The 27,882-nt window shown below is 64.2% G+C and overlaps 1 protein-coding gene across 3 annotated transcripts; it reads left to right on the plus strand.

Moving 5' to 3' along the window:
- On the plus strand, nucleotides 1-26,598 carry CBFA2T3 (CBFA2/RUNX1 partner transcriptional co-repressor 3). 3 transcript variants are annotated; one of them, XM_058674037.1, is made up of 12 exons: nucleotides 1-284; nucleotides 16,392-16,535; nucleotides 18,410-18,487; nucleotides 20,457-20,698; nucleotides 20,864-20,953; nucleotides 22,561-22,739; nucleotides 22,980-23,185; nucleotides 23,976-24,061; nucleotides 24,262-24,454; nucleotides 24,540-24,608; nucleotides 25,130-25,320; nucleotides 25,628-26,598. In XM_058674037.1, the coding sequence occupies exons 1-12, from the start codon at nucleotides 206-208 to the stop codon at nucleotides 25,895-25,897; spliced, it is 1,827 nt and encodes a 608-aa protein (XP_058530020.1). In that variant the 5' UTR covers nucleotides 1-205; the 3' UTR covers nucleotides 25,898-26,598. The 3 variants fall into 3 exon arrangements, with proteins under 3 accessions (XP_058530020.1, XP_036348430.2, XP_058530021.1); XM_058674038.1 differs by lacking the exon at nucleotides 1-284 and adding an exon at nucleotides 7,694-8,239; XM_036492537.2 differs by lacking the exon at nucleotides 18,410-18,487 and having other exon boundaries at nucleotides 2-284.
- The last annotated feature ends 1,284 nt before the right edge of the window (nucleotides 26,599-27,882 follow it).

Here is a 27,882-nt window from a genome sequence, read left to right on the forward strand (position 1 = left end):
GCTCCCGTGGCCGCCCGCCCCTTCCCCAGGGCCGGCTGCCCAGGTCTGCAGGCAGCAGCATCAGGAAGGGTCTGGAGCCTTGTGGGGGCTCTGAAGCCCCCCAGCTGGCCCTGGCCCTGTACTGCTCCTCCAGGTCGCAGAGGCCACAGGCGCCCCGGCTGTGGGACAGACAGCCAGGACGGTCTTGGGCTCCCGTTCCGGCTCCATGTCCAGGGTACCTTCTCCAGGGCTCCTGGAGTCCACTGGCTGCTCGGAGCCTGCAGGTCCCAGGAAGGGCGGCCCAGGTAAGGGGCTGGGGGTGGGAACGTGCCGTTGCTGAGCCACCAGCTGCCCCACATCCGACAGCAATCCCATTGACTCACCTCACAGCTCAGCAGGGCCTCCCTGGGGGGACCGTCCCTTGCAGCTGAGGCAGGTGGCATGATAAGGCTGGCAGGTGCTGGGCTGGCATTTTGACCCTGCCTGAGGCAGATGCTAGCGGCATGGACAGTTAGGGGGTGTTGGGGTGTGTGTGGAGGGGGCACAGGGCAAGGTTTCCAGACAGCGTGGATGGGGAAACTGAGGACTGAGGAGAGGGTGCTGGCTCCAGGTGCCCCCCCCTCGTCCATGACAGACCCCTGCCAGACAGCAGGTAGGGGCCACAGGAAGCCTGAATGCTCAGTTTCCCCATGGCCAGGCCCTTCCCATGACATCCCCAACCCACGTGGCAAGGGCCTCATCAAGGACTCCAGGATGTCAGAGCTACAGGTCACCCGCCCACTGCCCAGCCCACGCTCCAGGCTGCCCAAAGCCTCGGGGCCCATGGGAGCCTCCAGCTGGGAGCTCAGCCACATGGGATCTGCTGTGCCTCCGGCTCATGCCAGCATGGGGCCTGGGCATCACTTCTGGCTCTGCACGGAGACCATTTCCCTGAGCAAATCCCACTTCAGGGACTAGGGAAGGCTGGCCAGGAGGGGTCAGCAACTTGCCCTGCCTCCAAAGTGACCTCGGTCTCCCCAGCTGTCAGAAACCTGCTGCTCCCAGCAGACTTGGCGGCTGCACCCAACCTGGGTACGAGCAGCCCGCTGGGGCTACCAGCCTGCCAGGGCAGGGGTGGCCATGGAGGCCTCAGGCCAGGCAGTGGCATGGGCTGGGCCACATGTGAGGCTGACAGAGATGGGTAGCCGTGACCTGGTTGGCCTTTTGGCTTCGCTCAGGGGCAGTGGGCGCTCAGAGGTGGGGTGTGGCCGGAGTTGAGGGAGCTCCTCTTCCCAGTCACCAGGCTCTGCCCGGGCACTTGTTTGGGTGGCCACACCAGGTTGCGAGGACTCTCAGGTGGATGTGCAATTGTGGAAGTTACCACCTGGGGAAGCCCAGGCAGAGCCCTTGTGGACGGGAAAGTGAGGTCTGGGAGGGTAGGGGGCTGCACAAGGAGGGACTCTTGGGCGAGTGTCTGGCCTGAAGACCCAGGGTGGGGGGAAGGTGGCATTGTCCTCTGCCTGGAGCCTGGCTGGTGCCCCGGTCCCTCAGCAGACCCCTCACTAGGGGCCCTGCTGGTTGCAGAGGGCGCTGGCGTTGTCCCGCAGTGCTGTCCTAGGCTACAAGGAAGCGTGGGCCACGTGGACTGAGCAGGCACCTGCTGCACAGGAGGAGAGCTGGGCAGACATGGCCAGGCCAGCAGGAGGCTGAGGGCCAGGGTGTGAACCGCCTGCCCCAGCTGGCTCAGCAGTGCCCCTCCCCCCCTGGGGGACTGCAGGCTTCTGCAGGCAGGAGCTGGACTCAGCACCCAGAGGGCTCGGGACAGCGTGGTGAGGGGCTGCTGCCCCACCTGCTGGGTGGGAGTAGGGAAGAAGCTTTTCCCTGTCACGGGAGCTCTCACAGCCTCACCCTAGCGTGGTGACCAGGAGTGGCACTGTTCTTCTGTCCCCTGCCCAGCCCCACACTTTACACAGTTCCGTGGGGCTGGGGGTAGCGGTCCAGGCTCCTTCCCGCCCGGATGAAGTGGGGTGGGGTCAGGGTCAGGTTCACAAGTCAGAGGCCAAGACACCACACTGTGCAGGCAAGAAATAAGGTTCCCAGCACTCCCTCCCCCGAGTCCTGAGCACCCATGGGTGCTCTTGCCCTACTCTCACAGCCCAGACAGGTCAGCGAGGCAGGCCCAGGTCTGTGGTCTCCAAGGGGACGGCATCCCTGCTGTGGGCCAGCTCAGCCCCTTCTCTGACCCTGCCAGCCATACCCTCCACCCCAATGCTCCTCACCCCAGCCCCCCAGAGGCAGAGGGGGCCCCCATGGCTGTGCAGCCTGGGACTCTAGGGGCTGCCCCAGGGTCTCCCGTGAAGGGAGGGCTACCAGGGCAGACAACACAGCTGGGCTGGGAGGTCGGGGCTTCCTGTCGGAAACCGAAAGGGCCAGGTGCTTCCCGCACTCCGCCCGGGATCCAGGGGCAGCTGGTGCAAGCAGTCTGGCCTCCCCCTCTCCCTACTGTCCCAGCCACCGTGGGCAGCTGTAGCACATACCTGGCTCTGAGCCCTGCTGAGCTCAGCCAGGAGGGTGTTGGGGGTCCTGCCTCCTCAGGCATCACCCCAAAGTAATCCAGGCCCAGACAGGGGGCAGGAGTTCTAGAACATGTGTGGGCAGGGAGCACTACACAGCCAGGACACATGTGTGTAGGGCGTCTTGAGATGATCGGACTCCCCAGGAGGTCCCCAGCAGAGACTGAGATGCTCAGTGCATGGGTGGTCCCACCTCCCCATCGTGGCACTACCCGTCCTTGACGGTCACCTGTGCATGTGGACACAGGGTCAGGGGCTCTGGGAGTCAGCCCCAGTATGTTTCTCTGTGAAATGGGAAGGCAGCAGCTCCACGGGCCCTGTGCCCTGTGCTCTACATGCCCTGCACCAGCCAGGCCTCAGGGTTCCCGGGTGGACAAGGTGCACAGGTATGCATGACGTGGGTCAGGCACCTCCCCTGCGTCCCAGCCCAGGTTCCCTTCCCTGCTGCGCTAGCCCCTCAAGGCTTGCTCCCAGACAACAGTCAATCACGGGACCAGAGTGGCCGCCAGGTACACTTTCTGGCCTGGGGCCTTGCCCTGGGACTGAAGGGTTGGTCAGGCAGTAATCCCAAAGCCTCTGCGTCAGGGTGGGGTGGGCCCACAGCTCACATGGGCCAGGGCTGGTGCAAGGGTGCAGCAGGGTGGCTCCTGTGGTTCCCACTCCCAGGAGAGAGGGCAGGGAGAAGGGTTGGGCGTGGAGCAGCCACGGATGTCTGCAGGGCCAGGTGCCTCCACCAGGCTTTGGCCTCTCGCCTGCAGGTGGCTTTGACGGCTCCTCCCCTCCTCACCACTTTTCCTGGCCCAGCAGCCCAGGGCATGACCTGCCCCACTAAGCCATTGGTTCTGCGATCAGATTACCTGGGCACCATGGCGTGACCCACAGAGTCTGTCAGGGGCCAGGGGCATGTGAGCAGATCCTGCTGAGGGGAAGGGGAGACTTCGTGGTAGGGAAGAGCTGCAGCCCAGCCCAGCGTGGGTCCCTGGATCACAGGACAGGCAGGTGCACAGGTGTGTGTGCCAGGTGGCAGGTGCACAGGAAACGCTGGCCAGGAAATTGGGGGCAGTGGGGCTAGTGGAGCTCAGGGTCATTGAGGTTTCTTCCTGAACACAGCCAGTGTAGACAGACCTGAGAGTGACCCCAGCGCAGGAGCCAGACCAGAAACAGGGATGTGATGGAGCAGGGGCAGGGCCTAGGACAGGGGGACCAGCTCCGTCCCCTACCCCACTGTCCATGTGTGCACAGCCGGCAGGCCCCAGAAACAGGAAGGTCAGAGGCCGTTGCCCACCGTGGTTCTGAGGGGCCCCGCCCCCAGGGAATACTTCCCCTTCCCACCCTCGTGCCTGGCCGCAGCTTCTCCCTGGCAGCCTGGGGCGTGGTCATTCTGCGTCCTCCCTGCCCACACCCTGCAGTCCACCTGTGTGACCTGTGCCGGGAGACACTGACTCTGTGGCCCAGGACTGGCAGGGACTGGTGCCCTCCCTAGGGTCCTTGTTCTGTGGAGTGAACGGGCCCTGTGGAGTGAGGGTTGCCCTGAATCCTTGTGGCAGGGCTGGACCTGGGTGTCTCAGACATGGGCTGCAGCAAGGGGCCAGGGAGGGGACACCCTAACATTGGCCTCCTCAGGCTTTGGTGCATCCACAATCCCTGTGACCTCTGACCCAGCTTGTAAGTTCTGCTGAAGTCGTGGTCCTGGCTGCCTTCCAACCCCGTCAGAGAGCACTGAACAGCAGCGTCCAGCTGTTCTGCCTAGCAGTCCAACCGCACTGCAGAGCTTGAAGCCTTCTGCCAAAGCCAAGGCCCCAAGGCCAGATGGGGGAGCGTGCCCCTGCAGGCATCTTCCCAGGAGCCACTTTGGCCACCAACTCTGGGGAAAGTGACACACAGTGGACTATGGCCTGGGCTTCAGGTTGTCGCGGCTCAGGCTTCCACATGGCAGTGACCTCCAGGTGAACAGGAGGGCAGGGTGGACCCAGACACATGCAGACTGGGCCTTGCATTGTCCCAGGAGAGTGACTAGGTGGGGGCTGTTGGGGTGGGGTCAGGGAGTGCTGTCCCAAGTTGGGGGCCCTCTAGTCTCCTGTAGCGTGGCCAGCTCCTTGGCTGCTCCCAGCCTCATTGCCCACACTCTCGGGGCTTGGATGTTGGAGCAGCTCTGTGTCAGGGGCTGCTGGGTTCCTGGGCAGAGAGCAGTGAGTGGCTATAGAGGTCACCGGCCCAGCACTGGGTCAGCAGCAGGTCAGACAGTGACCTCTGTCATGGCAATCTCAATTCTTGGTTTTTAAAAAATCGAAGATAAAACAAGATCACCAGGGGAAACTTGATGGACACGGGTGAAAGATGGGGAGACAGCAAAAGTGTGGGTGCTTCCTGGAGTCCCTGGCCTCGGCACCCTGGTGGGCGGGAACCCCAGGCAGGGACTCTGTGGCAGTGAGAGGCGGCTGTCTGGCCTGGAGCGTGGCGGCAGGGCTGGACCTCCTGTCTGGTTGCGGGGTGGGCACTTGGTGTGTGTGGGGCCAGGGTACGCACACCTTCTACTTCCGTCCTCAGAGCCACACCGCGGACTGACTCCCTGAGAACAGACTGCTAGAGCAATGTTGAGGTTCTCAATAATGACCTTGAAAAGCCGCAGGAGAAGCTGTTTTCAAAGGTGCCTGGGGCTTCAGGTCACCCTCGCAGGCTGGGGCACCCTACCTCTGTGCTGCCCGCCATACCCACAAACACCCAGCCCCCAACGCTAGGTTCTGGGGACTTTCCAGGGCCCTTGGTGGAGCTCTGGGAGCCGGGGTGGACGGCTCTGCCATTGTCACCATGTGGTTCTGGGTGCCCAACGCTCAGGGGCACTGTGGGAACCCAGCTTCCATCTGCTTATTTCTCACACAAAACCAGGGGCACTTGCTAGCAGAATGGACCCCAACACCAGCAGCGATGAGCAACACTTGCCCGCGGGCAGCGTTGGCCCGTCCATCTTTCCAGGCAGGGACACTTTGCTGTGTTTCGCAATCCCCGAAACCTGTGAGCTGGCACCAACTGCACCAGTCAGGCCCACAGCTGTGCGTCTGTCTGTCTCCTGGACTTCAAGGGGTTTTCAGTTCTGTCTGCTTGAGAGAGAGAGCCCCTGGCCTGGGTCACCAACCAAAAGCCCCAGGCCTCGTCCACAGGTAGCAGGGACCTGGTGTTTCACTTGCTGCCTCCCTGGGGACACATGGGTCAGGATGCGGGGCCTGGGACTCCAGTGGGGGACCCAGGAGGCTGGCACATCTCCCCCTGCCCCTATTCAAAGGGCAGTTTGGGTGTTACAGGAAAGTCCACCAGAAAGGAGGGGCAGAGAAGTGGAGGGGCACAGGGAAGCATCCTCACCAGTTTATACCAGGGTTGCCTGAGGGTGCACCCAGGCCTTGGGCTACGCACATGCCCCGCGGGGTGCCTGGCTCGAGTGTCGCTCTGCTTCCGGTTCAGCTCCTCTCTGACGCTGGCCTGAAAGACAGCCGGGACAGGCAATGGCTCAAATGCCGGGTCCCTGTCTCCCATGTGTGAGACCCACAGTGAGCCCCAGGCTTCTGGCTCCAGCCCAGCCATGCCTGTTGGGGGCTTTTGCGGAGTGACCCAGCAGATCGGAGAGAGCTCTGTCTCAGATAAAATAAAAGCCAACAAGCACACATCTTTTTTTTTTTTAAAGATTTATTTTTATTACAAACTCAGATATACAGAGAGGAGAAGAGACAGAGAGGAAGATCTTCCATCAGATGTTTCACTCCCCAAGTGAGCCGCAACGGGCCGGTGCGCGCCGATCCAAAGCCGGGAACCTGGAACCTCTTCCGGGTCTCTCACGTGGGTGCAGGGTCCCAATGCATTGGGCCGTCCTCGACTGCTTTCCCAGGCCACAAGCAGGGAGCTGGATGGGAAGTGGAGCTGCCGGGATCAGAACCGGCGCCCATATGGGATCCCAGGGCGTTCAAGGTGAGGACTTTAGCCACTAGGCCATGCCGCCAGGCCCAACAAGCACACATCTTAAGGAATCGCATCCCAGTCCTAGTGCCATTAGGCCTCTCCGTGGGCCTCTGGGCTGGGAGCTGGGCAGTGAGCTCTCCACTCCTGACCGAGAGGTGCTAACCTGGGCTCCGGCTTGCCAGCAGCTTGGTCTCAGTGCCAAGTGACACCTGTGGACCGCATGTCCACGTGTCCACACGCTGGAGGTTGCCTAGCTGCTCCCAGTGTTGTCAAACATGTGCACACAGCTGTGGGCCCAGGGGCCAGCAGCACGGCTGCAGCGTTCTCTGGTTCCTCTGTGTTTGCTGTGCGCTGGGTTTCACAGGAGGGCAGTCCTCTGGACCACATGTATGGTGGTCAGCAGGGGAGGCGGGGAGTCTTGCGCTCATCCCTGGGTGGGGTCAACTCCTCACCGCAGTCGCGGGATCCGTGGCTGCTCTAACGCTGCAGCCCGGTGCGGGGGAGGACCGCAGCTGGCAAGTCAGGTTAGGAGGCCAAAGTGGTGGGGAGCCCTGCCATGGTGGACTGGACTCTCAGCGTGGCGTTTGAGTGGCTCGGTGGGAGGGGGCATGGGGCCGGCCAAAAAGGAGCTCAAAGTGGAAGACAGGAGAGCAGTACAGGTGCCACCTGAGGCTGGGCAGGGCCCCAGAAGCCGCCGGCCAAGGGGCTGCCTGTCCATGCCCTGCCCTGGGCAAGGGTCCCCGCGAGAGGCCGGGGGCAGAAGGAGCAGACCCCAGCAATACTTAGAGGCGGCCCCGGCTCCAGGGATAGCAGTGACCCCTGGCCTGCACCCCATGCCTTGGGAGATCGTCACCTTGGCCTGGATACAAGGGGTTCAGCAGGCCACGCTGGACCTCGAGGCCAGGGACCAGGGGCGGGGGTCTTCGGGGAAGAGAAGGTGGGGGCGGTCCCGCAGGCTGACTTGAAAAATGAATGGGATGCAAATGGATGCAAAACAGATGCAAAGAGAGGGAGCCAGGAGCCCCGCCCCGGCGCCGGACCGGAGGCTGAGCGCATCGGGCAGGGCGCGCCCTCTGCCGGGCGAGCGCGCCGGGGACCGGAGGACGCGCCCGGCCCGCGGGTCAGACGCGGCGGCTCCGAGGGCGGCGCGGCTCGGGGTGGGCGTGCGCGCCGGCGAGGGGTGGGCGCAGCGCGGCTGTGTGCGCCTGGCTCCGCGGACCCCGCGCCCCGCAGAAGCCGCCGCCCAGCGCACTCAGCTGCTCACGGCCCGGGCCGCTTCCCAGGACCCGGCCGAGCGCGGCGGGGCGGCGGCGCGTGGAGCCCCTCTCCGAGCCAACCCGCACCGAGCGCGGGAGCCTCTCCGGCAGCCGGCACCCCGGGGCGGAGCCCGGCGCGATGGGCGCCGAGCAGAAGGCAGGTGGCGCGGCGGCGGCGGGGGGCAGGAGGCGGAGCGCGCGGGGCGGGGGCCGCGGGGCCCCGTGAGGCTCTCGGGCGAGCGCGCGGCCCCGGAACCCGGCGCCCGCGCGCCGACTGCGCGGCGACTGGAGCGGCGCGGCCTCCCGGAGTCCGCCCGGGGCGGAGTGCGCGCTTTGTTCCCGCGCGGACGGCCCGAGCCGTGCCGGGGCATGGGCCAGGCGGCCGCCCCGCGCGCCCCGGCTCCGTCGCGCGCTTGAGTCCGGCACGCCGATCGCCCGAGTTGCGGTGGAGGAGACGGAGCTGGGAGAAGCCGCGCCAGGAGCTTGCCGCCCGACCAGAGCATCGTAAGTGCCCCGACTTTGCAAAGTTGGAGCCCGCGCGGCCAGGCGTCCACCCTCCAGGGTGGAGACCAGCCGCATGGAGCGTCCCTGGCGCCGTTGAACTTGGGGTGGGAGCTGCACGCCGAGGGGCGGGTTCCTAGCAGGGACCCCAACCGAGTGACAGGGACCGGGGGCGGAGCAACGGCGAGGGTGTGGAGCGACCCCTGCCCCTTGCGCCTCTTGTTGTGATCCCCGGGGCCGCCATCGGGACAGTGCTTCGATTCAAGGCTGGGCAGGGGAGCGCTGCCCGGCACTGCCCGGGGCTCCCAGGGGCGGCGCGTCCGGCTGTGGGCGCGGGAAGGGGCGGTGCCGGCGAGCGTGGACAGATGGACCCGACTGAGGCGCGGCAAGAGGCATCCAGGCTGAGGCTCTTGCCTCCCAGGAACCCTGGCGGTGGGTGGTGGCAGCCGTGAAGGTGCAGACCCCTGGGCCCCCAGATAAAGCTGCCAGCAGGCACCCCGAGGGCCCAGCTGACCTCAGTCCACGAGAAAATATTTCCTTTGCAAGCAGTCTTGTGCTGCAGGACACCAGAGTGGCCAGGATGTCGCCTCATTATGTTTGTCCGAGCGTGGACTTCCTCCTCTGACTCGGGCTCCCAGGGCGGCCAGGCTTGACCGGCCACGGGATGGATGGGGGCGTCGTCTTTGCAAGCTGCTTAGAGATTTGAGAAACTTGGGTAGGTCAGGACAATGCTGTGCCCCCACCCCAAGCAGGCGCACTGAGCTGAAGCGTCCAGCCTCACCAGCGGGAGACACAGGCCATGCCTGGCCCAGGCGGGGCAGGGCAAGACAGGACAGCCCTGGGGTAGTTCGAGACATGCTCAGAGAGGGGTGGTGGTGCTCCGGCGGAGTGGACAGGGGCCCCAGCTCTCACACAACTGACCCTACAGGCCCTACAACCACTGGCCTGTGGCACCAAGCCTAAAAAAGCGGGGCTGTTGGGGCTGCTGGCAGGGTGGCCACCCCTCCTGGCCCTGAGGCCAGACCGTGGACACAGCTGGGAGGAATCTCAGGGGGCGCTGCCAGAGTGTGGGGTGATGAGGGTCAAAGGAAGGGCAGGTGGGCTGGCCTGGGAACACAGGGCTTCCTGGGTCACCCAGTCCAGGAAAAGCCGTGATGGCCCGCTTGGGTAAGTGTCCACACCATGTCACCTGCTATACAGAGCCGTGGGGACACCGGCCAGCTATGGTCCTCAGCCCTTGGCCCCAGGGCTGCAGAGGGTGGCGGAGCCCCACCCCAGGTCTGAACTTCCCTTCGGACCTGGGAGCAGCTGCGGCGTGCTGGCGCTTGGTGCGTACACGCATACACACACTCACACACGCTGGGGCCCAGCGTACTGAGCATGCTGTGCACCCGCCGTTCCTTCGGAACAGAGGGCTCATCTGGGTCACTGTGGCCCGCGGTCAGCCTGATGCCAGCTGCCCCACTTGTGTTGTCACTGTGGGGCGTCCAGGTCGAGGCAGGCGGGGGAGGGGCTGTCCTGAGCTCGGGGTGCAGCACCTGTTGCATACCCAGTCACGCAGGGCCAGCCAGTGCCAGCCATGATGCAGCACTATTGCTGCTGTCCCATTGCCCAGGTGGGGAGGCCAAGGCCCAGTGAGTTCAAAGTGCCAAGTGGGCAGCAAGCAGCTGCAGCTCCACCCCCATACCCTGGAGGGCCAGCCGGCCAGCACACAGCCAGCAGCAGAGGTTCGAGACCTGTTGCCCCACAGAGGCAGGAGCAGGGGGTACAGTGCCTGCTGAGAAAGGGGACGGCTCCTGTGGCGGGAGAGCTGTGTGGGGGCTGGGAGCTGCCCGCCTGGCTGTGAGGACGCGGTGTTTCCTGGGACAGTAAAACAGTGGCTCACACTTGTGCACTGTGGAGCTGGCAGCCGCGAGCCAGATGTCACCGGGCAGGGAGCCAGGGGTGGGCCGGGCATGGGAGAGAGCTGACCCCTGCTGGCACCCGTGGGGGTCTGGGTGCTGGGCCAGGCTGTGGGGAAGGGTGTGGGTAGGAGTTGTGGCTCCAAGCTTTCTGTGTGCTCAGGAGTGAGGCTCATATGGGGTGGGGGGTAGGGATAAGGTGGTCCTGGTGGAGACAGGCTCCATCAGGACAGGCCAGGAGGGGCCACCCAGGCCGCTGGCTGGGAGCCCCACCTGTATGCGATCCATGCCGGCTGCTCGGTGCCCCCTGCTCACTGCCTGCCCTCTGCTGTGGCTGCCCACACGTCCCAGCCTCAATGAGGCCTGCCTGGCCTGGAGGTGGGGGACAGCCTGTTCCTCATGCTAGGCTGAGCACCCAGGCTCGAGTGGACACTTGGTTGTCCCCTCAGCTCGCCACGATTGACACCGACCAAGCAGATGCTGCCCCCTGGGGGGCGCACAGTGACCTGTAGCATGCTGGCCCTGGGTAAGCTGCTGGGTGGCCTGGGGAGGCTGGGAGGTGACAGCAGGGTTTGCCCTGCCCCCACCCACTGGAGGCAGCGAGAGCTGGCTCAGGCGTTGGGGTCCCTGGCACCCTCTATTTTGCCTGTTGTAGAATGGGGCGGGAGTTTCTGTGAGGGCCGCTCAGGCCCTGTCCTAGAGCCCTTCAAAGCCCTGAGTCAAAACATTCAGAAGGTTCTGTTGGGGAGGGGCTGCGCGCCTGTTTCCCTGTAGCAGCTGCCACCTCTGCTAGGATGACATCAGTCCCACTCCCACCCGCCTGCCCGCCTGATGGGGATAGGAAGTGCCCTGGGGGCTGGGCACTCCTTGGTCTGGGATCAGGGTCTCCCCTGGAGTGTGCATTCCATGGCCTTGGAGAGGAGAATGTGGTGTGGGGAGGAGGCACCTCTGGTCACACGTATCCTGCCGGGGGGTACCCGTGGAGTGGGCGGTTGGCTCGAGGCCAGCTGTGTGCCCTCCTGAGCCTTGGTTTTCCCGTCTGTGAAATGGGCTTTGTGCTGTCACTGACATTCTGTCTCTCCCTATAGGGCTGTGGGGAGGGCTGGCTGCTGCTGAAGCGGCTTCACTGGGACTTGACCTTGGAATGGAAGCAGTCACGTGACACTCAGGAGTGGGCGGGGCCACTCAAGTGGGCGGGGCCACTCAAGCGTCCTTTCTCCACTGGACGTTTGCTCAGCTGGACGTAGGTGGAGGAGGAAGTGAGGAGGGGCCAGCAGGATCAGGGGTCCAGGATGGGTGGCCCAGGGGCTGTAGGAGTCCTGGAGGAGTGGCCACTGGGCCCCTGCCACACACGCGTTGCCATACGCCTGTCAGCAGCTCTGTGGGCGGGGAGGCGAGGGCCCTTCTTCCTGCTGCCTGCGTGTAATTAACAGAGTAATTAAAAACAGGATGAGTTAATTGGTATTCATTTATGTGGCAGATGTTTTTAATTGAGGCAGGAAACAATTTACCTGTTTACATAAACAATGGTAGAGGCGGCTTGTGAAATCTGTTTTATTTCCTGCCCTGCCCCTCCCAAGGAGAGGACTGGGGATCCCTCAGGCCAGGGGTGGGGCCTGGTTCACTGTATCATGGAGGGGACCCTGTTCCCAGTCCCTAGAGCCGCGGGGAGCCGTGGACTCTCCACGTATGTGTGTGGCACGTGTGCATAACACGTGTGTTATGGGGTTCACTTGGAGCTCTCAGCCCTGGGTGGACGCCCAGCTCCTCCCCTCCTCACTCCGCACCAGAAATGGTCCGGGGTGTGTCAGTGTTCCTGCGGTCACCTGCTCACACACACACACGCATGCACAGTACATAGCTACACCGTTCTGTCTCTCACCATTGGCTCCCTGCGGAACGCAGCTGTGGGCTGTGCACCACTGGGTGCTTTCCCAAGTGGCCGCATGCAGGCGAGGAACCACCCCCAGCCAGGAGCCAGGCCCTTCCAGCTGCACCACCTACCTGACCTGTGGGGTCTGGCCTTTCCGGCAGCCTCAGCAGACAAGTGATGGAAGGAGGAGGCAGCCGCACTGCCCTTGAGCAGGACAGGAGTGGCCAGGGGGGTGAGGGTCTTGCCAGGGAGACCTAGGGCTGCCATCCTCAGCTTGCAGCCACCCACCATCCACTTGCCTGTCCCAGCACCCTCTTGTCCACGTACCCATGTGCCCAGCCACCTTGTGGCTGTCCACCTATTCCCCACTCCCTTGCCTGTCTGTCCGTCCATTTACTCATCGACCCAACCATCAGTCCATCCGTGCACCCACAATCTGCCATCTCTGATGCCATGCCCCCCATTAGCTGTTGCCGCTGTGCACATTCAGAGCTGGGCTGGGCCGCAGACCTGGCCTTGGTGACCAGTGTGCGTGGGGGGAGGGGTGGGATCTGATGTCCCTGAGCCCCCAGCATGCCAGGACTGCGGGTGAGGACGCCCATCCTCCCGTGGCCCCGGCCAGCGGCACAGATGGCAGAGCTGCCTCCCCCACAGCTCTAGGGAGTTGCTGGCAGCGCGGCTGCAGCAGCTGGGCAAGGAATGTGCTTCCTCTGCGGGCCAGCAGGCCCTGGACATCTGGGGCCCATCTGGGCCTGGGTAGAGTTGGAAGAGTTCTGCCCCAGCCCCTGAGAGTTGCCGGCTCAGCCCAGGCTCCAGAGGGCTGCCCTGGGGCCTGCAGCAAAACGGTCCTGTGTCTCCGGGCACTCGCTCACCCAGACTGCGCTGCAGAAAAGCAGGCACAGGCACGCCTCTCACTGGGAGGCCACAGCCCAGGGCACTGCCTCCTCCACACGTCTGTTCGTGTTGAGTCTCGAGTTGTGCCACCTACCACGTCAGTCGCTGCTCAGTGGTGGCAGTGAGGTGGGTGGCAGTGAGGTAAGGTGGCAGTGAGGTAGGTAGGTGGCAGTGAGGTAGGTGGCAGTTAGGTGGTTCCCGGGGCCATGCTTGGTCCAGCGAGCATAGATGGGGATGCCCAGGGAGCCACAGCGAGCTAGCCTCTTCCCCCCAAGCCCTGCCAACACAGCTGTGGTCCTAGCCGCTGGGAGGGGCTGCACACACATGCAGCAGTGAGGCCGCCTCCAGCTGGGCCGGCTCTGGGCCCTACACTCTCCTGCCGTCCCCAGGCCGACTCCCGAGCCGACTCAAGAGCCCATGCCCGTGTCCCACTGTGCCATCAGACACAGCTGCGGCCTTCATGTGTCTTCCGTGTCCAGCTGGCTCTCTTTTGGCTCCAGGCAGCTCACGGGTGTGGCTGGCCCCTGATGACGTTTGAGTCAGCAGGCATAGGCACTGCTCTTCTTGGACCCTGTGTTTGAACTCGTGAGGGGTGCCTGTGGCCCTCTGCTGGGTCATCGTGCTGGCGTCTTCTGTCCAGGAAGACAGAGACCTGCTCCATGGTCTGCTGGAATAGATGCCGAGAGGTGGGGTGGCGCTGCTCTGATGAGGAGCTCCCCACCCACAGGAGCATGGATCAGGGGTGAGGCTGCCCTACCCCCACCACTGGCCTTCCGGTTGCCACCTGTCAGTCTCTTGTGCCTTCCAGCTGTGCTGAGCTGGGTCCTAGGTCCAGCTCTGTGAGTTGGCAGCATTTAGGGGTGGAGGGACTTGCTCGCCTGGTCACCCCATGTCTCTGCTCGCTGGACCAAGCAAGGCTGGACACACGCCCAGCCTGGGTGAGCTGGGCAGCTTGGGTGGTCGGGGGACAGCTCACCCCACACTAAGCACCAAGTGCCTGTTTGGACTCTGTCCTGGGGACAGCTGAGCGCTGCAGGTGCTGGCTGGAAGTGGAGTCAGGGAGGGACCTTGTGAGCTCGACTCTGGTGCTGAGAAGGTAGTGGCCTTGCAGACCTAGGGCAGGCACCTGACAGGTACCAAGACCTGGGCCGCCAGCCACAGCCCCAGGAGGCACTAGGTCCATCTATCACCTGCTGGGCCCTGTCCAAGCAGTCCCCTTGTTAAGCCCCAGGTCCATGTGCTGTCAGGGTCACCCCTGACCCTCAGGTACCAGATCCTCAGTGGTGTGGAGGGTGTGGGAGAGGCCAGGCCAGGTTGTCCTGGGGCTCTTTGGCCTGCTGTTCCAAGCCAGCCCCAGGAAGGGAGCAGTTGTCCAGGTATGCGAACCTGGGACGGACCCAGCGCCCACCCCGCTCCGAGTCTGACCCCTTGCAAGCTGGTGTCAACCCTAGCCACCTCTTGTAGACTGGACACATGATCCTGCCTTGGCCCTGGGGCTGGGGGCTCTGTTCTGGTCCCTGTTCTCTGAGAAAGATTGGAGCTAATTACACCCTGGCCACCTTCTGTGGGGGTGGCCACTCAGTAGGACCCTAGTGTCTGCACACTGACCTCAGGGTGCCCAGCACTGAGCCAGGCCCTGGCGGATGATGCATGGCTCATGGGCTCAGGTCAGGGTGCTGAGGAAGGGGCCCCACCAGTCCTGGGGAGGTGGTGCTGAGACACTGCCGGACCCCTGCAGGTGGCTCCAAGCCACCGTCCAGTCTGGAGGCTGGTTGGCATGCTGGGTGACCCCGATGCCCAAAACTGAGGCCCAGGTCCTGTTCTGAGCCAGGGTGGGTTTGGAATGCTCAGAGGGTGTCCTTGGGCCTGGGTCCTGGCACGCTAATGCTGCACACTGACATGCTGTTTACCGCTTGGGGGTCTATAGAGCTGGGAGGGGTGGGCTCCACCAGGGCACCACCCCCACCTCACATTCCAGGAGGGGGCTGTTCTTGGGGTGCCACCGACTGTGGGCAAGGGTCTCCCAGGTGCCGACTGAGGCCTGGCCTAGAGCTCCCCGCCCTTGGCTTTCCACACTTGGCATGGGGAGGATGACCACCAGCCCTTCACCCCCCCTCCCTTGCCCCCTGGGACTGGCTCCCACCCCAGCAAGGCGGCAGTGTGTAAGGGAAAGCAAGGAGGAAGGTTTGGGGACCCAGCCCTGGGGTTCAGCTGCCCTGCCTATTTTCCCCTCTCAGCCACAGGGGATGGAGCTGTGCCACCCCCTCACCCCATGTCTGTGGTAAGTGACCCAAGGCCAGCTCTCAACCCTGCTCCTCTTCCCCAGGCCCATGCTGCCTAGCCCCCCCATGCCAACCTCCCCCCTCTGTCTGCTGACTCCAGCCTTGCCTCATGTCTCCCCATTTACCAAGGAGGGGAGGTTTCGAGGGGTGGACTGAACCCCCTTCCAAGGACATGCAGCCAGGAGCAGGCTGGGCAAGGGCTGCAGCCTCAGGAGTTCCCCTCCAAAGTCCTGGGCAGCAGGCTGGACCTGGGAAAGACACCAAGTCCTGTGGGTCCTCGACTCCCAGGCTTGCTGCCCCTGTGGGCCCCTGGTGAGTCCCCTGGGCTCTTAAAAGAGAAGGTGCCAGTGACACCAGGGCCTGGAGCCCTGGGGAGCCACTGCCTGTCCTGGCCTCAGCACCGTCTCCTTGCTGTGCGGCCTCAGGCAGGTCCCTCAGTTTCTTTGGGCCTCAAGATCTAGGCCGGCAGCAGCATGGTGGCTCCTGCCTGTGGCCCATCTAAGGCCCTGGGACCTACCTTGTTGGCCTAGGGGAGGATGCGTGGGAGTCAGCTGTGTGGCTGTGGGTGTGGCCTGGCAGGGTCGCGGCAAGAGCCCCAACACACAGGCCCCACTCCGTGTTCTCTGCGTTGCTGCCACCTCTGCCAGGCCGCTGGCCTTCTGCACTTGAGCTGCTCGCGGCCCTGGCCCAAGGGCAGCCGGGGCCGGCGAGCACCAGCCTCTTTCTGGTTGCCTTCTTTGGTTGTGTCAGGGTCTAGCCATGGCCTGCACCGGGCGGGGTGCTGACGGGCACCGACAGCTGTGGCCGCACATGTGCCCAGCAATCAGGCTCTGCACAGGCTGGGGCACAGCAGGAGGGGCAGCCGAGGGGACGGCAGGTGCTGCAGGGCCAGGCTGCTTCCCACACCCCCCGCCCTGCCCTCCTAGGGCCTGGCTAAGCCCTCTCCTAGGTCCCCATGGGGCCTATTGAGTTCCATACTGGGTCCCTGTGCAGGCAGGGCTGACCAGAAGGTCCCTGGCCTCACTGGATTTTCAGCTGCAGTATCTGAGATGGACGTGTCCCCAGCCTCAACTGATCGTGTGTCTCCTGGGTGGAAGAGTGTGAACAGGTGCCTGCTGCCCGTCCTGCCCAAGAGTCTCTGTCCTGTGAATGCCACCCAGTGGTCCCCGCATGCCCTCAGCCCACCTCTGCCCCTTTTCCTGCAGTGGACAGGAAGAAGGCTGCCACGATGCCTGACTCCCCGGCCGAGGTGAAGACGCAGCCCCGGTGCACACCCCCCAGCGTGCCGGCTCCACCTCCCGCTGCCACTCAGGGCGCCACACGCCCCCAGTCCTTCACACCTCACACGGGTAAGCAGCGAGGCCAGGGCGGAGGGGACGGTGCTTTGGGGAGCCTTGCGGGGCTGCCTGCCCTGGTGGTTCAGTACCTCCGTGGGGTCCAGAGCCCAGTTTGGACAGGGTGGGTTGTCAGCAGAATCTCGCTGGCCGGCTCCAGTGTGGCTACTGACCAGCTTGGTGTGAGCACTGGCCCGAGTACCTGTTCTCTCGTCACTCTTGGGGCTCAAAAGGGTAGGGGCACATGGGGCCCAGAGAGGGACTAGGAGGGGCTGCAGGGCTTGAGGGTGAGAAATGGACCGCATGGGCTGCTGGGAGTCCAGCTGACTCAGGACCAGGCTGGGCTGTGTCTGCCCTGGCCTCGGCTTTCGCCTGTGTCTTGCTGGGCCTCTGGCCCTGAGCCAGCAGCTGGCTGACCTAGTCCCGGGCACCCAGGGCCTGCCCCTTTTGATGCTGTGACCTTGGAGGGCTGGCATAGGGGGTAGGCGGAGGCTTGGCCTGTGTCTGGTGGGGACTCTGCCTTGAGGTTTGCAGGATCCCTCCCTGCAGGGGTCCTGGAGGGCTGTGGGCCTGGCCAGGCCCCTGTGTTCCTGGGCGTTAAGAAGCTGGCACTGCCCTCCATGGCAGCTTTGCAGAGGGTGCTAGGCATGTGTGAGCCACTGTGTGAGATAAACTTCAGTGGCTGTTGAGGCTGAGCCGTCCCCCATGCAGGCTGGGTTGTGTCCAGATGGAGCTGGGCCATCCCCTGACAGAGCTGGGCCATCCCCGTCCAGGCTGGGCCACGTCCAGATGGAGCTGGGCCATCCCCGTCCAGGCTGGGCCACGTCCAGGCAGAGCTGGGCCATCCCTTGTCCAGGCTGGGCCACGTCCAGGCAGAGCTGGGCCGTCCCTTGTCCAGGCTGGGCTGTGTCCAGGCAGAGCTGGGCTACCCCTAGAGCTGGGATTGCACCTCCTTGGGGACTGGGCCAAGCCGCTTCCTGATGTGGCGGCCAGAGCAGGCCGGGGCCTGCTGCCCCTGGTGAAGGCTGTCATTCTTTTGTGCCATCCCACTGCCCACTGGGCTGCGTGGGCTGTGTCGTCCACTACTCCTGCATGGCCAGCTGCCAGCAGGAGGACAGATAGGCTGCTGGCTGGGCTCTGAACCATCCTCAAAACCTGAGGGGTGCCTGTTTTCAGAGGCTCTGCAGGTGTGGTCCCCCTGCTCCAGGCAACCATGATCAGCTGCCCACCCCCAGGCAGGACAGAGGCCAGGCTGGCAGGACAGCTGGGATGCCCCTTAGCCTGAGTCTTGTCTCAGGGTTGCAGGCCTGGCACCATCTGAGGCACAGGAGCTTGGGAAGCAGACTGCCCTGGTCACATCTGGAGGGCTGGCCTCAGGTTGCTGTGAGCAAGGGGTTAACAGCAACTGCAGCTGTCAGCAGCCTGGGGTGGCCCCGCTGCTCAGCTGCTTGCCCCGCCAAGCTCTGGAGTCTCCTGGGGGATGGAGGCTGACCTTGACCTGGACATGAGGGCTGTGGTGTCCCTGGGCAGGGGCCGCATTGGGCACAGATTCACGTTGGAGCTAAGCCACGGCATGGCCCTAGAGGAAGGTAGTACAGGGAGGATCCGGGGCTCAGCCTGGCCATTGTGGGTGGGAGCACACAAGGGCTGAGGCCGCAGCTGTCCTGGACACCCCTTGCTGGGACTCCCCCGCTCCCTGCTCAGAACTGCCCGTCCAGCTCAAATGAGTTGTCTTCCTGCCGGAGGCCCCTGGGACATGAGCCCCAGGACCAATGTGCAGTCCTGTGGACCTCCTGGGTGCTCCCCTGTCACCTCACAGAGAGGAGGCCGAGGCCCCAGGCAGGCAGAGCGGCCCTTGCTGACCGCTGCTCTTCTCCTTTTGCTCACAGATGGAGAGGACGGGCCTGCGACCTCCCCGCCCCATGGCCACTTCCATGGCTGCTTAAAGTGGTCAATGGTCTGCCTGTGTAAGTAGACAGCCGAACAGGGGCCAGGCCTCCGACAGGACCCCCGAGCCCAACCCCTGACCCACCACTCCCCGACAGGACCCCCGAGCCCAACCCCTGACCCACCACTCCCCGACAGGACCCCCAAGCTCTGCCCCGGCAGGTGGACAGGGCAGGTGGACAGACAGGCACTGGGTGCCAGCATGGATGACAGGCCAGACAGAGTTGTGGTGCCCACTGCACACCTAGGGGATGTTGCTGTCCACACTCCCAGCTGGAAGCAGGTGGCCAGCACTCAGAAGCCCTTGGGCCATGCTCGGCGGGGTCAGTCCCTTGAGGGGGCGGTGCAGGCCCCTGGCACTAGTGACTGTGTGGTCTTCAGTGCTGGGGCTGACATCAATCTGGCTCCAGGGCATTGTTCACAGAACCTCCGACTGAAAGGAAGGTGGTTGCGGGGGCTTCGGCAGGGGTCCCCCTTGCCTGGCCTGGACCCGAGACAGGCAGCAGGGCTGCGGGTGTGTGCCCCCAGTGCCGGCGGGACACGTGTGTGGTCTAACTTAGAAACGCACCTGTCGCCAGAGTGCGAGCACTTGTGCCGGGGTTATTTTCGGCGTCTCTTCAGCGAGTCGCTGAGACTGCCCAGCAGCCTGAGGGAGGGAGGACGCGCCGGCCAGCGGGGACCCGAGCTGGTAAGGGAAAGGTGGGGGCCCAGGCAGAGTGGACGGTGGTCCGACCCAGGAGGTGCTGGGGGCCCCAGGACCCTCTGGCCAGGTTGGCTGTGGCTGTAAGGCCTCCTAAGGTCCTGACCGCCTCCCAGCCTGGTAGGGATGGAGGGGTCTGTCACTGGGTATGCATGCAGCAGTGTTCAGTGCATGTCCTCTGAAAGGGGCCTTGGCCACGGCTGGTCACCCCAGTGGACACACTGTCAACATGCACCCTTGTGTCCCAGCTGGCCCATTCAGACCCCCCACCCCTCTGCTGCCTGCAGTGGGGTCTTGTTGCTTGGAGCTGCACAGAGCAGGACCGGGTGCCCTGGGCAGGGCAGCTGTGGCTAGCTCCTGACCTCCAGGGAATGAGTGTCCGTCTTGGCCAGCAATACAAGAGCACCCTGGCCAGGTCTGCAGGGAATGCCAGTACTGGACGGCAGTCAGCGTGCTGGAACTGGCTGGGCTCTGACCCTGGGACCCCTCATCAGCCTGGAGGTGGGAATGGCCACCCAGGGCAGGGTTGTGTTGCCTCAGGCTCTCGGGGCACAGGGTGGGGGGTATGAGGACCTCTATGCTCATCCCCACCTGCCAGGCCCCCAGTGGGTACAGGTGGGGCAGAGTCGGAGCCTTGCCATCCCAGAAGCTCCGGGCTGGGGTCCAGCCCATCTGACCCTTGTGGAAGGCAGGACCACCTGCTGCATTTCGTCCACTGCCTTGGCTCCATGAGGGTGGGTGGTTGGAGGGTCTCTGAGGGCTGAACTTGTGGGGGTTGGTGGGGCTGGACCCAGCCATGACCCTGGCACATGCAGGACTGGGACTTGTGGGGGTTGGTGGGGGCTGGATGTTGAGACCGGCTACAGCGTGGGGGCAGTGGGACTCTGGGTCGCTGGAGGCTCTGATGGCACTGCAGCTCATACCAGTGCATGGTGTGGACATGTGAGGACACACATGTGTGCTCTGCATATGTGTGTGAGAATGTTAGCTGTGCACCTGTGAGAGAGGCCTCTCTCTATCAGAGGGAAGGGCCTGCCAAGTGACTCAGGGCCCGGGCCCCCTCTGACCTGCCCCTGGGGGCCAGCGTCCAGGTGTGCACATCCCCAGAAGGAAGGTACTTGAGTGCCAGCAGGTGTGAGGAGGCAGAGCTGAGGGCAGGCCCACTCACCGTGAAGAATGGGGGCTCACTCCACCTCCAGGGACCTAGAAGCCCTACTGGGCACGGGGCAAAGGGGCAGCCAGCCCACTGGGGGCCAGTGCCCCTGCCCTCACACCCATCTCTCCTGCAGTGATGAACGGCACCAGCTACTCACCCACAGCCGTGCACGGCACCCCATCCACACCCAACGGCGTCAGCAATGGCCCATCATCGTCGTCCACGTCCACGCTGTGCACACAGCACCTGCCCCCTGCATGCGGGGCACGGCAGCTCAGCAAGCTCAAGCGCTTCCTGGCCACACTCCAGCAGTTCGGCGGCGACATCTCTCCAGAGATCGGCGCACGTGTCCGCACGCTGGTGCTCGGGCTGGTGGTGGGTTGCATCCGGGACCCTGCCCTGTGCCCCTCTCAAGACGCCCACCCCCGGGTCCCTGCAGGGCCCTGCCCATCTGCCCTCCATCTTGATGCCCTGCCCCATGTGACCCTGGGGATCTACCCGGGCGGACATGTGCTGACCAGAGCTGGCTGCCTCCTGCAGAACGCCACGCTGACCATCGAGGAATTCCACGCCAGGCTCCAGGAGGCCACCAACTTCCCACTGCGACCCTTTGTGGTCCCCTTCCTGAAGGTAAAGGGTGCCCCCGGCCTGGCTCCAGTGGACTCTCAAGACACCCATGGTGCCCCCAGTTCCACGCTTCACCACCAGCCACTCGCCCACCTGCTCTGTGCTGAGCACTGTGCCAGCCAGCCAGCCCTGAGCCTGCGTGGGGGTGTGGCAGGGAGGGGACCCCTCAGACAGGCTCCTGGGGCCTGATGGGGTGGCTGCGTGATGGGGGAGGGAACAGCTAACAGGTACATGGTGAAGACAGTCAGATACCAAGCCAGCTCTGGGTGACAGTGAGTGTGAGGACTGGGCCAGGGGCTCCAACCTCAAGGTTGGAACAGGCCAGTGACCTGCATGAAGGAGGGACAGGTGAACACTTCTGTGTTAGACCAACATCTGGCCAACATCTGCCAGGCACACCGCAGGCTGCACCTCTGCTGCTTCCAGTGCAAGCTCAGACCCCAGGTGGGGAGATGGAACAGCCCATGTACCTGTCGGCGCCCGTCCCCTCACAGGGTGCCTGACTGGGCCCTTGGTCCCTCCAGGCCTGGCCAGGCAGGACCCACTCCACAGCCCAGATCTGTTCCCATCCCTCACCACTCGCAGGCTGCTACCCTGGCCACACCAGCCCATCTAGCTACAGCTCCCTGGACAGCCTGCCCTGCCCCATTCCTGTCCCTCAGAGCCATCTCTGGGGACCATATGTATGGGAGAGCAGGCGTGTGCCTGAACCGGTATGTGTGTGAGAGACGACAGGTGTGTTTGTGTGTCAGAGCCTGGACACCCACTCAAAACCCAGAGCCACTTCTTGCTTGGCTGGCACAGCACCAGCAGCTAATGTCCCTCCCTGGATCCCTAGGGCCAGAGGGGGCACTGCTGCCTGGGCTGGGCAAGCAGTGGGCCTTGCCCTTCTGCCAAGGCTGCCTGGCTGGCCCTGCCTGGCCCTGGTTCCTCATGCCCTCTCCTGAGCCTACCCTACCAGCTGGACTGGGAGCCTACCCTCACCCCAGCTACCAGCTGGCCTCAGCTGGTCAGAACCCAGATGTTTGTACCGTCCGTTCCAACAGCAGCTGGTGGACATACCAGCAGCCTGTGACAGTGACCAAGGAGAGGCCCACGAGAGAAGGGGCAGTGAGGCCAGGGGCCTTGCTAGCCAGCTCAAGCTCCTGGCACAGGTTGCCAGCTCAAGCTCCTGGCATAGGTTGCCAGCTGGCACCTCCCAGTGTTGATGTAGGGGTGCTGGGGAGGCCCTCACAGCTGGGTGGCGTGGGACAAGTGGGGGAGTCATCTCTTGACAAGTGCCCTGGGCATGGCACTCTGCCAGGGGATCCTCCTGTGCATGCTGGGAGGCCCACGTACAGGTGCTGCCCGGGGCAGAACTGGGGCAGCTGCAACATGTCCACGAGCTGGCCCTGCCACGTGCTCCAGCCTCGCAAGGCTGAGGCTGCAAGTGAAGGAGGGGTCAGGCACCTGGGCCCCCACCTCAGCCCCAGTTCCCACCCCTGTTCCTGCCTAGTGAGGTCTTCCTCACCCTGGTCCAGAGCTGGGGTCCAGGGGTAACCCCCCTGGGGCCTGAGTGGGCAGAGTGCTGTGCACCAGCTCCGCCTGAGCCCTTGTCTCCCTGCCCACAGGCAAACCTACCCTTGCTGCAGCGGGAACTCTTACAATGTGCCCGCCAAGCCAAGCAGACCCCTGCCCAGTACTTGGCCCAGCACGAGCGCCTGTTGTTGGACACCAGTGCCTCCTCCCCTAGTGACTCCTCCGAGCTGCTGGATGTCAACGAGAATGGCAAGAGGAAGACGCCAGACAGGTGTCCGACACCCCTGTGGCCCCAGATGCTGGGGAGGAGCTGAGGGGCAGCCACCTGGCAGGGCGGGGCTGGGTTGTCCCCTGTGCCGCTCCTGGACCTCAAGTGTCCAACCAGGCCCTTTCGCCGTCCAGGTCAGGTACTCTGCACACTCCACCCCAGGTCCCAGGCGCAGAGCCCGCCCCCTTCAACCCGCCCTGTGCTAACCATTGCCTCCCATCTTGCCGCCGCTGTTGCCACCAGGACCAAAGAGAATGGGCTGGACCGAGACCCACTCGGCAAGCGGCCGTGCACTCTGAGCCCTGCCCAGCGCTACAGCCCCAGCAGTGGACTGCCCCCGCCCACACCTCCACCCCCGCACTACCGTCTGGAGGACATGGCCCTGGCCCACCACATCCGTGACCCCTACCGCCACTCTGCAGAGCTGCGGGAGCGCCATCGGCAGCTGGGTGAGTGGAGCCAGGCAGGTAGACATGTGTGCACGTGTACAGGAGTCAGTGTGTGTTGGGGGACATCAGAGCTGTACACTCGGGGACTGCACTGTGGCTTCTGTGTCCTCAGCTATCCAGGGCAGTGGGGGCCCCTGGAGATTGTCCTGGAGCAGCCGAATGCCTGAGGTGCTCGTGGCCCTGCTCTGAGGACTGAAGTGAGCAGGTGCTTCCTTGGTGTGCTTCTGTGGCTGTATCTGACCTATGACCCTCCTCTGTGTAGGGATCCCCTCCGAGAACGAAGCCTCTGTGTGGGGAGAGGGGCACCTGGAAGCGCCAGCCTTGGGGTCAGAGGAGGCCGCCTCCCCACCCCCACCCCACACAGCCTGCAGGGCCCAGGCCAGGCGGCAGGTGCCAGCGTCTGGCTGGCCGTGGCTGGGGTCAGGCAGGTGCTAATTCCCACCGCTTGTGCTAATGCAAAAATAAACGCCAGCTGTCACTGTCTCAGGCCCTGTTCTGGGTGGGGAAGGGCGGCAGGCCTGCCCCACGCCTCCTGCCATTTGAGGCAGGTGTTTTGGATTTGAGGGCGAAGGGAGACCTCAGGCCCCAGGAAGCCTGGCTTACAGCTCCCTGGAGCAAGGTGAGGGCTGGTCAGCAGGGTACCACTCCCATCCTGGAGCTCGGGGGCAGGGCTGAGTGGGGCTGCTGTGCTGAGGTCCCAGACCACAGGGCTACTCGGGAGGCCTGCCTGGAGCCAGTGGGCTGGGGGTGAGGGGCCTGGGCGAGGCCTGAGTGCGCCCTCCCCCCACAGGGGTGCCTGGGGTGCGGCCGGAGGAGGTGGTTGACCACCGGCTGACGGAGCGCGAGTGGGCCGAGGAATGGAAGCACCTCAATGGCGTGAGTGTCCCCCAGTGTCCCCCAACCCCAGGGCGGGCCACATGCTGGCTGCTTCCATCAGACATGAAAGTAGGCGACCCCCAGAGCCTCACCCTCTCTGGGGGGATGCCCAGGGGCCCATGGCAGGCCGGAGGAGGGAGCCTCCCGAGTTCTGTCCAGCAACTGCAGGCCCCCTCTAAAGCCCACGCCCACGTCTGCAGCTCTTGAACTGCCTCATGGACATGGTAGAGAAGACGCGGCGCTCGCTCACGGTGCTGCGCCGGTGCCAGGAGGCTGACCGCGAGGAGCTCAACCACTGGATCCGACGCTGCAGCGACGCTGAAGACCTGAAGGGCCCCCTGGCAGCCGCCACCCGGCCCCTCGGCAGCTCTGGCACTGAAGGGTCCCAGCTAGGTGGGTGCCCAGGAGGGCCAGGGTGGCCCTGGGACTCCCCTGACCTTTGGGCCCCCGCTAAGCCTGGCCCTGGCCCGTGTTGCAGATGTTCCCCGGGATCTGCTGCCCAGGGCCCTGTCCGGCTACATGCCTGAGGAGATCTGGAGGAAGGCCGGTGAGTGGCATGCAGAGTGCAGCAGGGACCTCGGGCCTTCTCCAGAGGGAGGCCTGCCTGGAGGGGGCGTGGGGGGTCCAGGCCTGGCTACAGGCTCAGCAGTCCGTCCATGAGCTGATGCTTAGATGGGATGCGGCCGTCTTGCTCAGTCCTGGCCCTCCCATGCAATACTACTAGGTCGACTGAGGCAGGCCCCAAACAGGCTGGCATCCTGGTGGCCCAGGCCAGCCAGTGGACACTGGGTAGAGCTGGACAGCAGACATAGGCTCCTCAGGTGAGCACTGGTCTCAGGCTAAGCAGGCAGAGGGACGCAGGGGCCATGGACAGGGCCGCATCTGCACTGTTGTGGTCAAGGCCTGGGAAGGCAGATGGACCTGGGCATGCTTGGAATGCAGGTTCCCAGGCCTGCCTGCTTGTACTGAGGGGTGGGCCCACTGCCTGCCAGCCACCGGAGCTGCCATGCCCCAGAGCGTACCCGCACCCTGCGTGTGCTGACCGGGGCCTACGTGTGGCTCCTGCAGAGGAGGCGGTGAACGAGGTGAAGCGGCAGGCCCTGTCGGAGCTGCAGAAGGCTGTGTCAGACGCAGAGCGCAAGGCACATGCGCTCATCACCACTGAGCGTGCCAGGATGGAGCGGGCACTGGCCGAGGCCAAGCGGCAGGCCTCAGAGGACGCACTGACCGTTGTCAACCAGCAGGAAGACTCCAGTGAGGTAGGGCAGATGCTGAGGTGCAGCGGACACTGTGTACTGAGGATCCTGACCCAGGGCTGGGTCCCTCTCTGTGACGGCAGGAGGCCAGGGAGGGCTGTGGGCACTTGGGAGCCGCACAGCTCTAAGCACACAGGGGCAGGGCCTCCTCAGTTGTGCCTGCAGCCCCTGCCAGTAAGGGTGGAAGGTGGTTCAATGGCGTGAACCCATGTGGCTAGGGGCTGCTGTCAGGGTGCCCCATGCCCTGCCAGCTGCTCCCTCACTGAGTCTACGTGCTAGGCTCTGATCTCGCCCTCCTCCCCCTCCACAGAGCTGCTGGAACTGTGGGCGCAAGGCCAGTGAGACATGCAGTGGCTGCAACGCGGCTCGCTACTGCGGCTCCTTCTGCCAGCACAAGGACTGGGAGAAGCACCACCACGTGTGTGGCCAGAGCCTGCAGGGCCCCGAGGCTGCCGCGGGTGCCGACCCGCTGCCCCCGCAGCCCGACGTTGCCAGCCCTGGCCAGGCGGGCTCCGCAGGGCCTTCCCGCCCCGGCTCACCCACGCTGCCTGGCCCACTAGACGCCACCGTGGGCCGCTGACCTACGCAGCCACATGCTCCACAGCCCACTCAGCCCTGGCAGGGGCCTCTGCTGCTGTTTTAAAAGGAGGCCGGAACCCCGGAGCCTGTGCCCAAGGCAGCCTCCCAGCAACCCAGCAACCTCATTCAGACCCCTCGCCCAGCTCCACGGCTACAGAGTACCCCATGACCTCCTGACAGCTTTAGCGGAGCGGCACGCCCAAGCTGTGCCCGGCCCTCTCGCCCCGCCAGCTCTCTCCTACCTTGGCGACATTCATTTGCTTTCTTTCTAACGAAGAAGCCTCTTGGGAGGCTCACCCGTGTTTTCAGCAGGAAGTTCTCCAAGTTTGGTTCCGTTGGTACAAGAGCCTCTCGGAAATGGACCAGACGGTGGGCATGTGTCCCCCACCCACTCCCAACACTCCGAGCTGAGATCTGAACCCCACAGACCCGTGTCTCACACTATTTCCGTCTCCAGCTCGAAAAGCAGCTTTGCTTCCATGGCTCCTCCCTCGTAGGCTTTAACTAAAAATCCAAAAAGGTTTTTGTAAACAGTCAAGGGCAGCTGGCCCACTCGCCCGCCAGTCAAGGATGCCAGACAAAGGCCACTGAAGCCCCAAACCTCATCACTGCCAAAGCGTGTCCTCTGCCCGCCAGCCCTGGTCACGTCAGGGCTCTCCTTGCCTCTTTACTGTGTCCTGGTCATGCCCGCGGTGCCCAGAGGCTTCTGCCCACCAGGAAGCAGCCCCTCGTTTCCTTACTGGGGATGGACCAGTGGGCAGCCAGACTGACTGGCCACACCAGTGCACGCATGTGCCCAGTGTGTGGGCCTGTGTGGCCCAGGTGTCATGGCTGTCACACATGTGCCAGCATGTGCTGTGGCTGTGCCATGCGTCTCATGCCCTCCATTTTCCACTCGTGAAATGGAGTGCCGAAGTGTTCTTCCCAGCACCAGGTTCCGAGTGTGACTGTGGCTGGTGTGGGGGTCTAGAGCTAGCCGTGAGGAGGTGGCAGCCGGGCCGACCACCCCTGTCCCCACTACCTCTCCTCCTGGCCTTATCCATCCCTCCCAGCTTCTGCAGAAAGTGGAAGACAACCATGGGCGAGCAGCCAGCCCTGCTCCACAGCCCCTCTGCCTGGGGCCTCCTCATGGTGCGCCCTTTTTTGCCCCAGTCCTGACACCCCAGTACCTGCCCCTCAGCCACCCCCAGCCCCGCGGTGGCCGTGCGGGTCAATGTGAATGTATAGTCTCCAGAGGTCCAGATGTCTGTGTCCACGATGGTGATGATGACAGTGATAAAGATGTTTGCCAAATAAAAGCATTGAGAGAAGCCATGGGGCGTGAGGGTTGGGGAGGGTTCCAGCCCCCCCGGGATCCTCTGTCCGGGTCCCCCCACTCCCCACTGAGGCTGTTGTCTGCTGTGAAGATCCACGCTGGGATGGACCAGCTGAGTAGGTTGCGGCCCTGGGCCTGGTCAGATTGTCCCGTCCATGGGACGCCATCGGGCTAACCAGGCCAACTGCTGACTCTTGTCTGGGAGTGTGGGGCTGTTCAGCAGCCATTCAAGCACTAAGCCTTCTAAAACCTGGCACCCCCATTCCTGTCTTCGGGACCCGGGATGGACACTGGGCTTTGGGGAAGTAACAAGTTGGGCCTTTGCTGGGGGGTGCCCCTGGCCCGGAAGAGGAACCCTGAGCAGCTCCTCTGTGGCACCCTGCTCCTGGGGCTGGTCTGGCTGAGCTCTGGCAGACGGCCTCGGGATGTTAGGGGTCAGCACAGGCCCTGTCAGCAAATTGGGGCCGCACAGGCCCAGCCGTTTGGGGGGGACACATTCCCTGGCAGAACCCCAACATGGGTGGGGGTTGCCCGCCCAGCTCCCAGGCCCCAGCACTCCTGGGTAGGCAGTTAACAGCTGAACCTGCTGGGAGGCCTGGGCAGCTGTGGACCCTAGCAAGGACCCTGATCCCTACCTAATGTGCACTGACTGGGACCTCCCACCAAGGGGA

The sequence above is a fragment of the Ochotona princeps genome, chromosome 16 (assembly GCF_030435755.1).
Source record: "Ochotona princeps isolate mOchPri1 chromosome 16, mOchPri1.hap1, whole genome shotgun sequence".
Taxonomy (NCBI): Eukaryota; Metazoa; Chordata; class Mammalia; order Lagomorpha; family Ochotonidae; genus Ochotona; species Ochotona princeps.

Bases quoted from the DNA above. Each gene is read 5' to 3' on its own strand.
- CBFA2T3 (XM_058674037.1), top strand. From the start codon at position 206: ATGTCCAGGGTACCTTCTCCAGGGCTCCTGGAGTCCACTGGCTGCTCG. The intron at 16,536-18,409 runs GTAAGCAGCGAG...TTTTGCTCACAG, and splicing joins GTCCTTCACACCTCACACGG to ATGGAGAGGACGGGCCTGCG. The intron at 20,699-20,863 runs GTGGGTTGCATC...TGCCTCCTGCAG, and splicing joins CGCTGGTGCTCGGGCTGGTG to AACGCCACGCTGACCATCGA.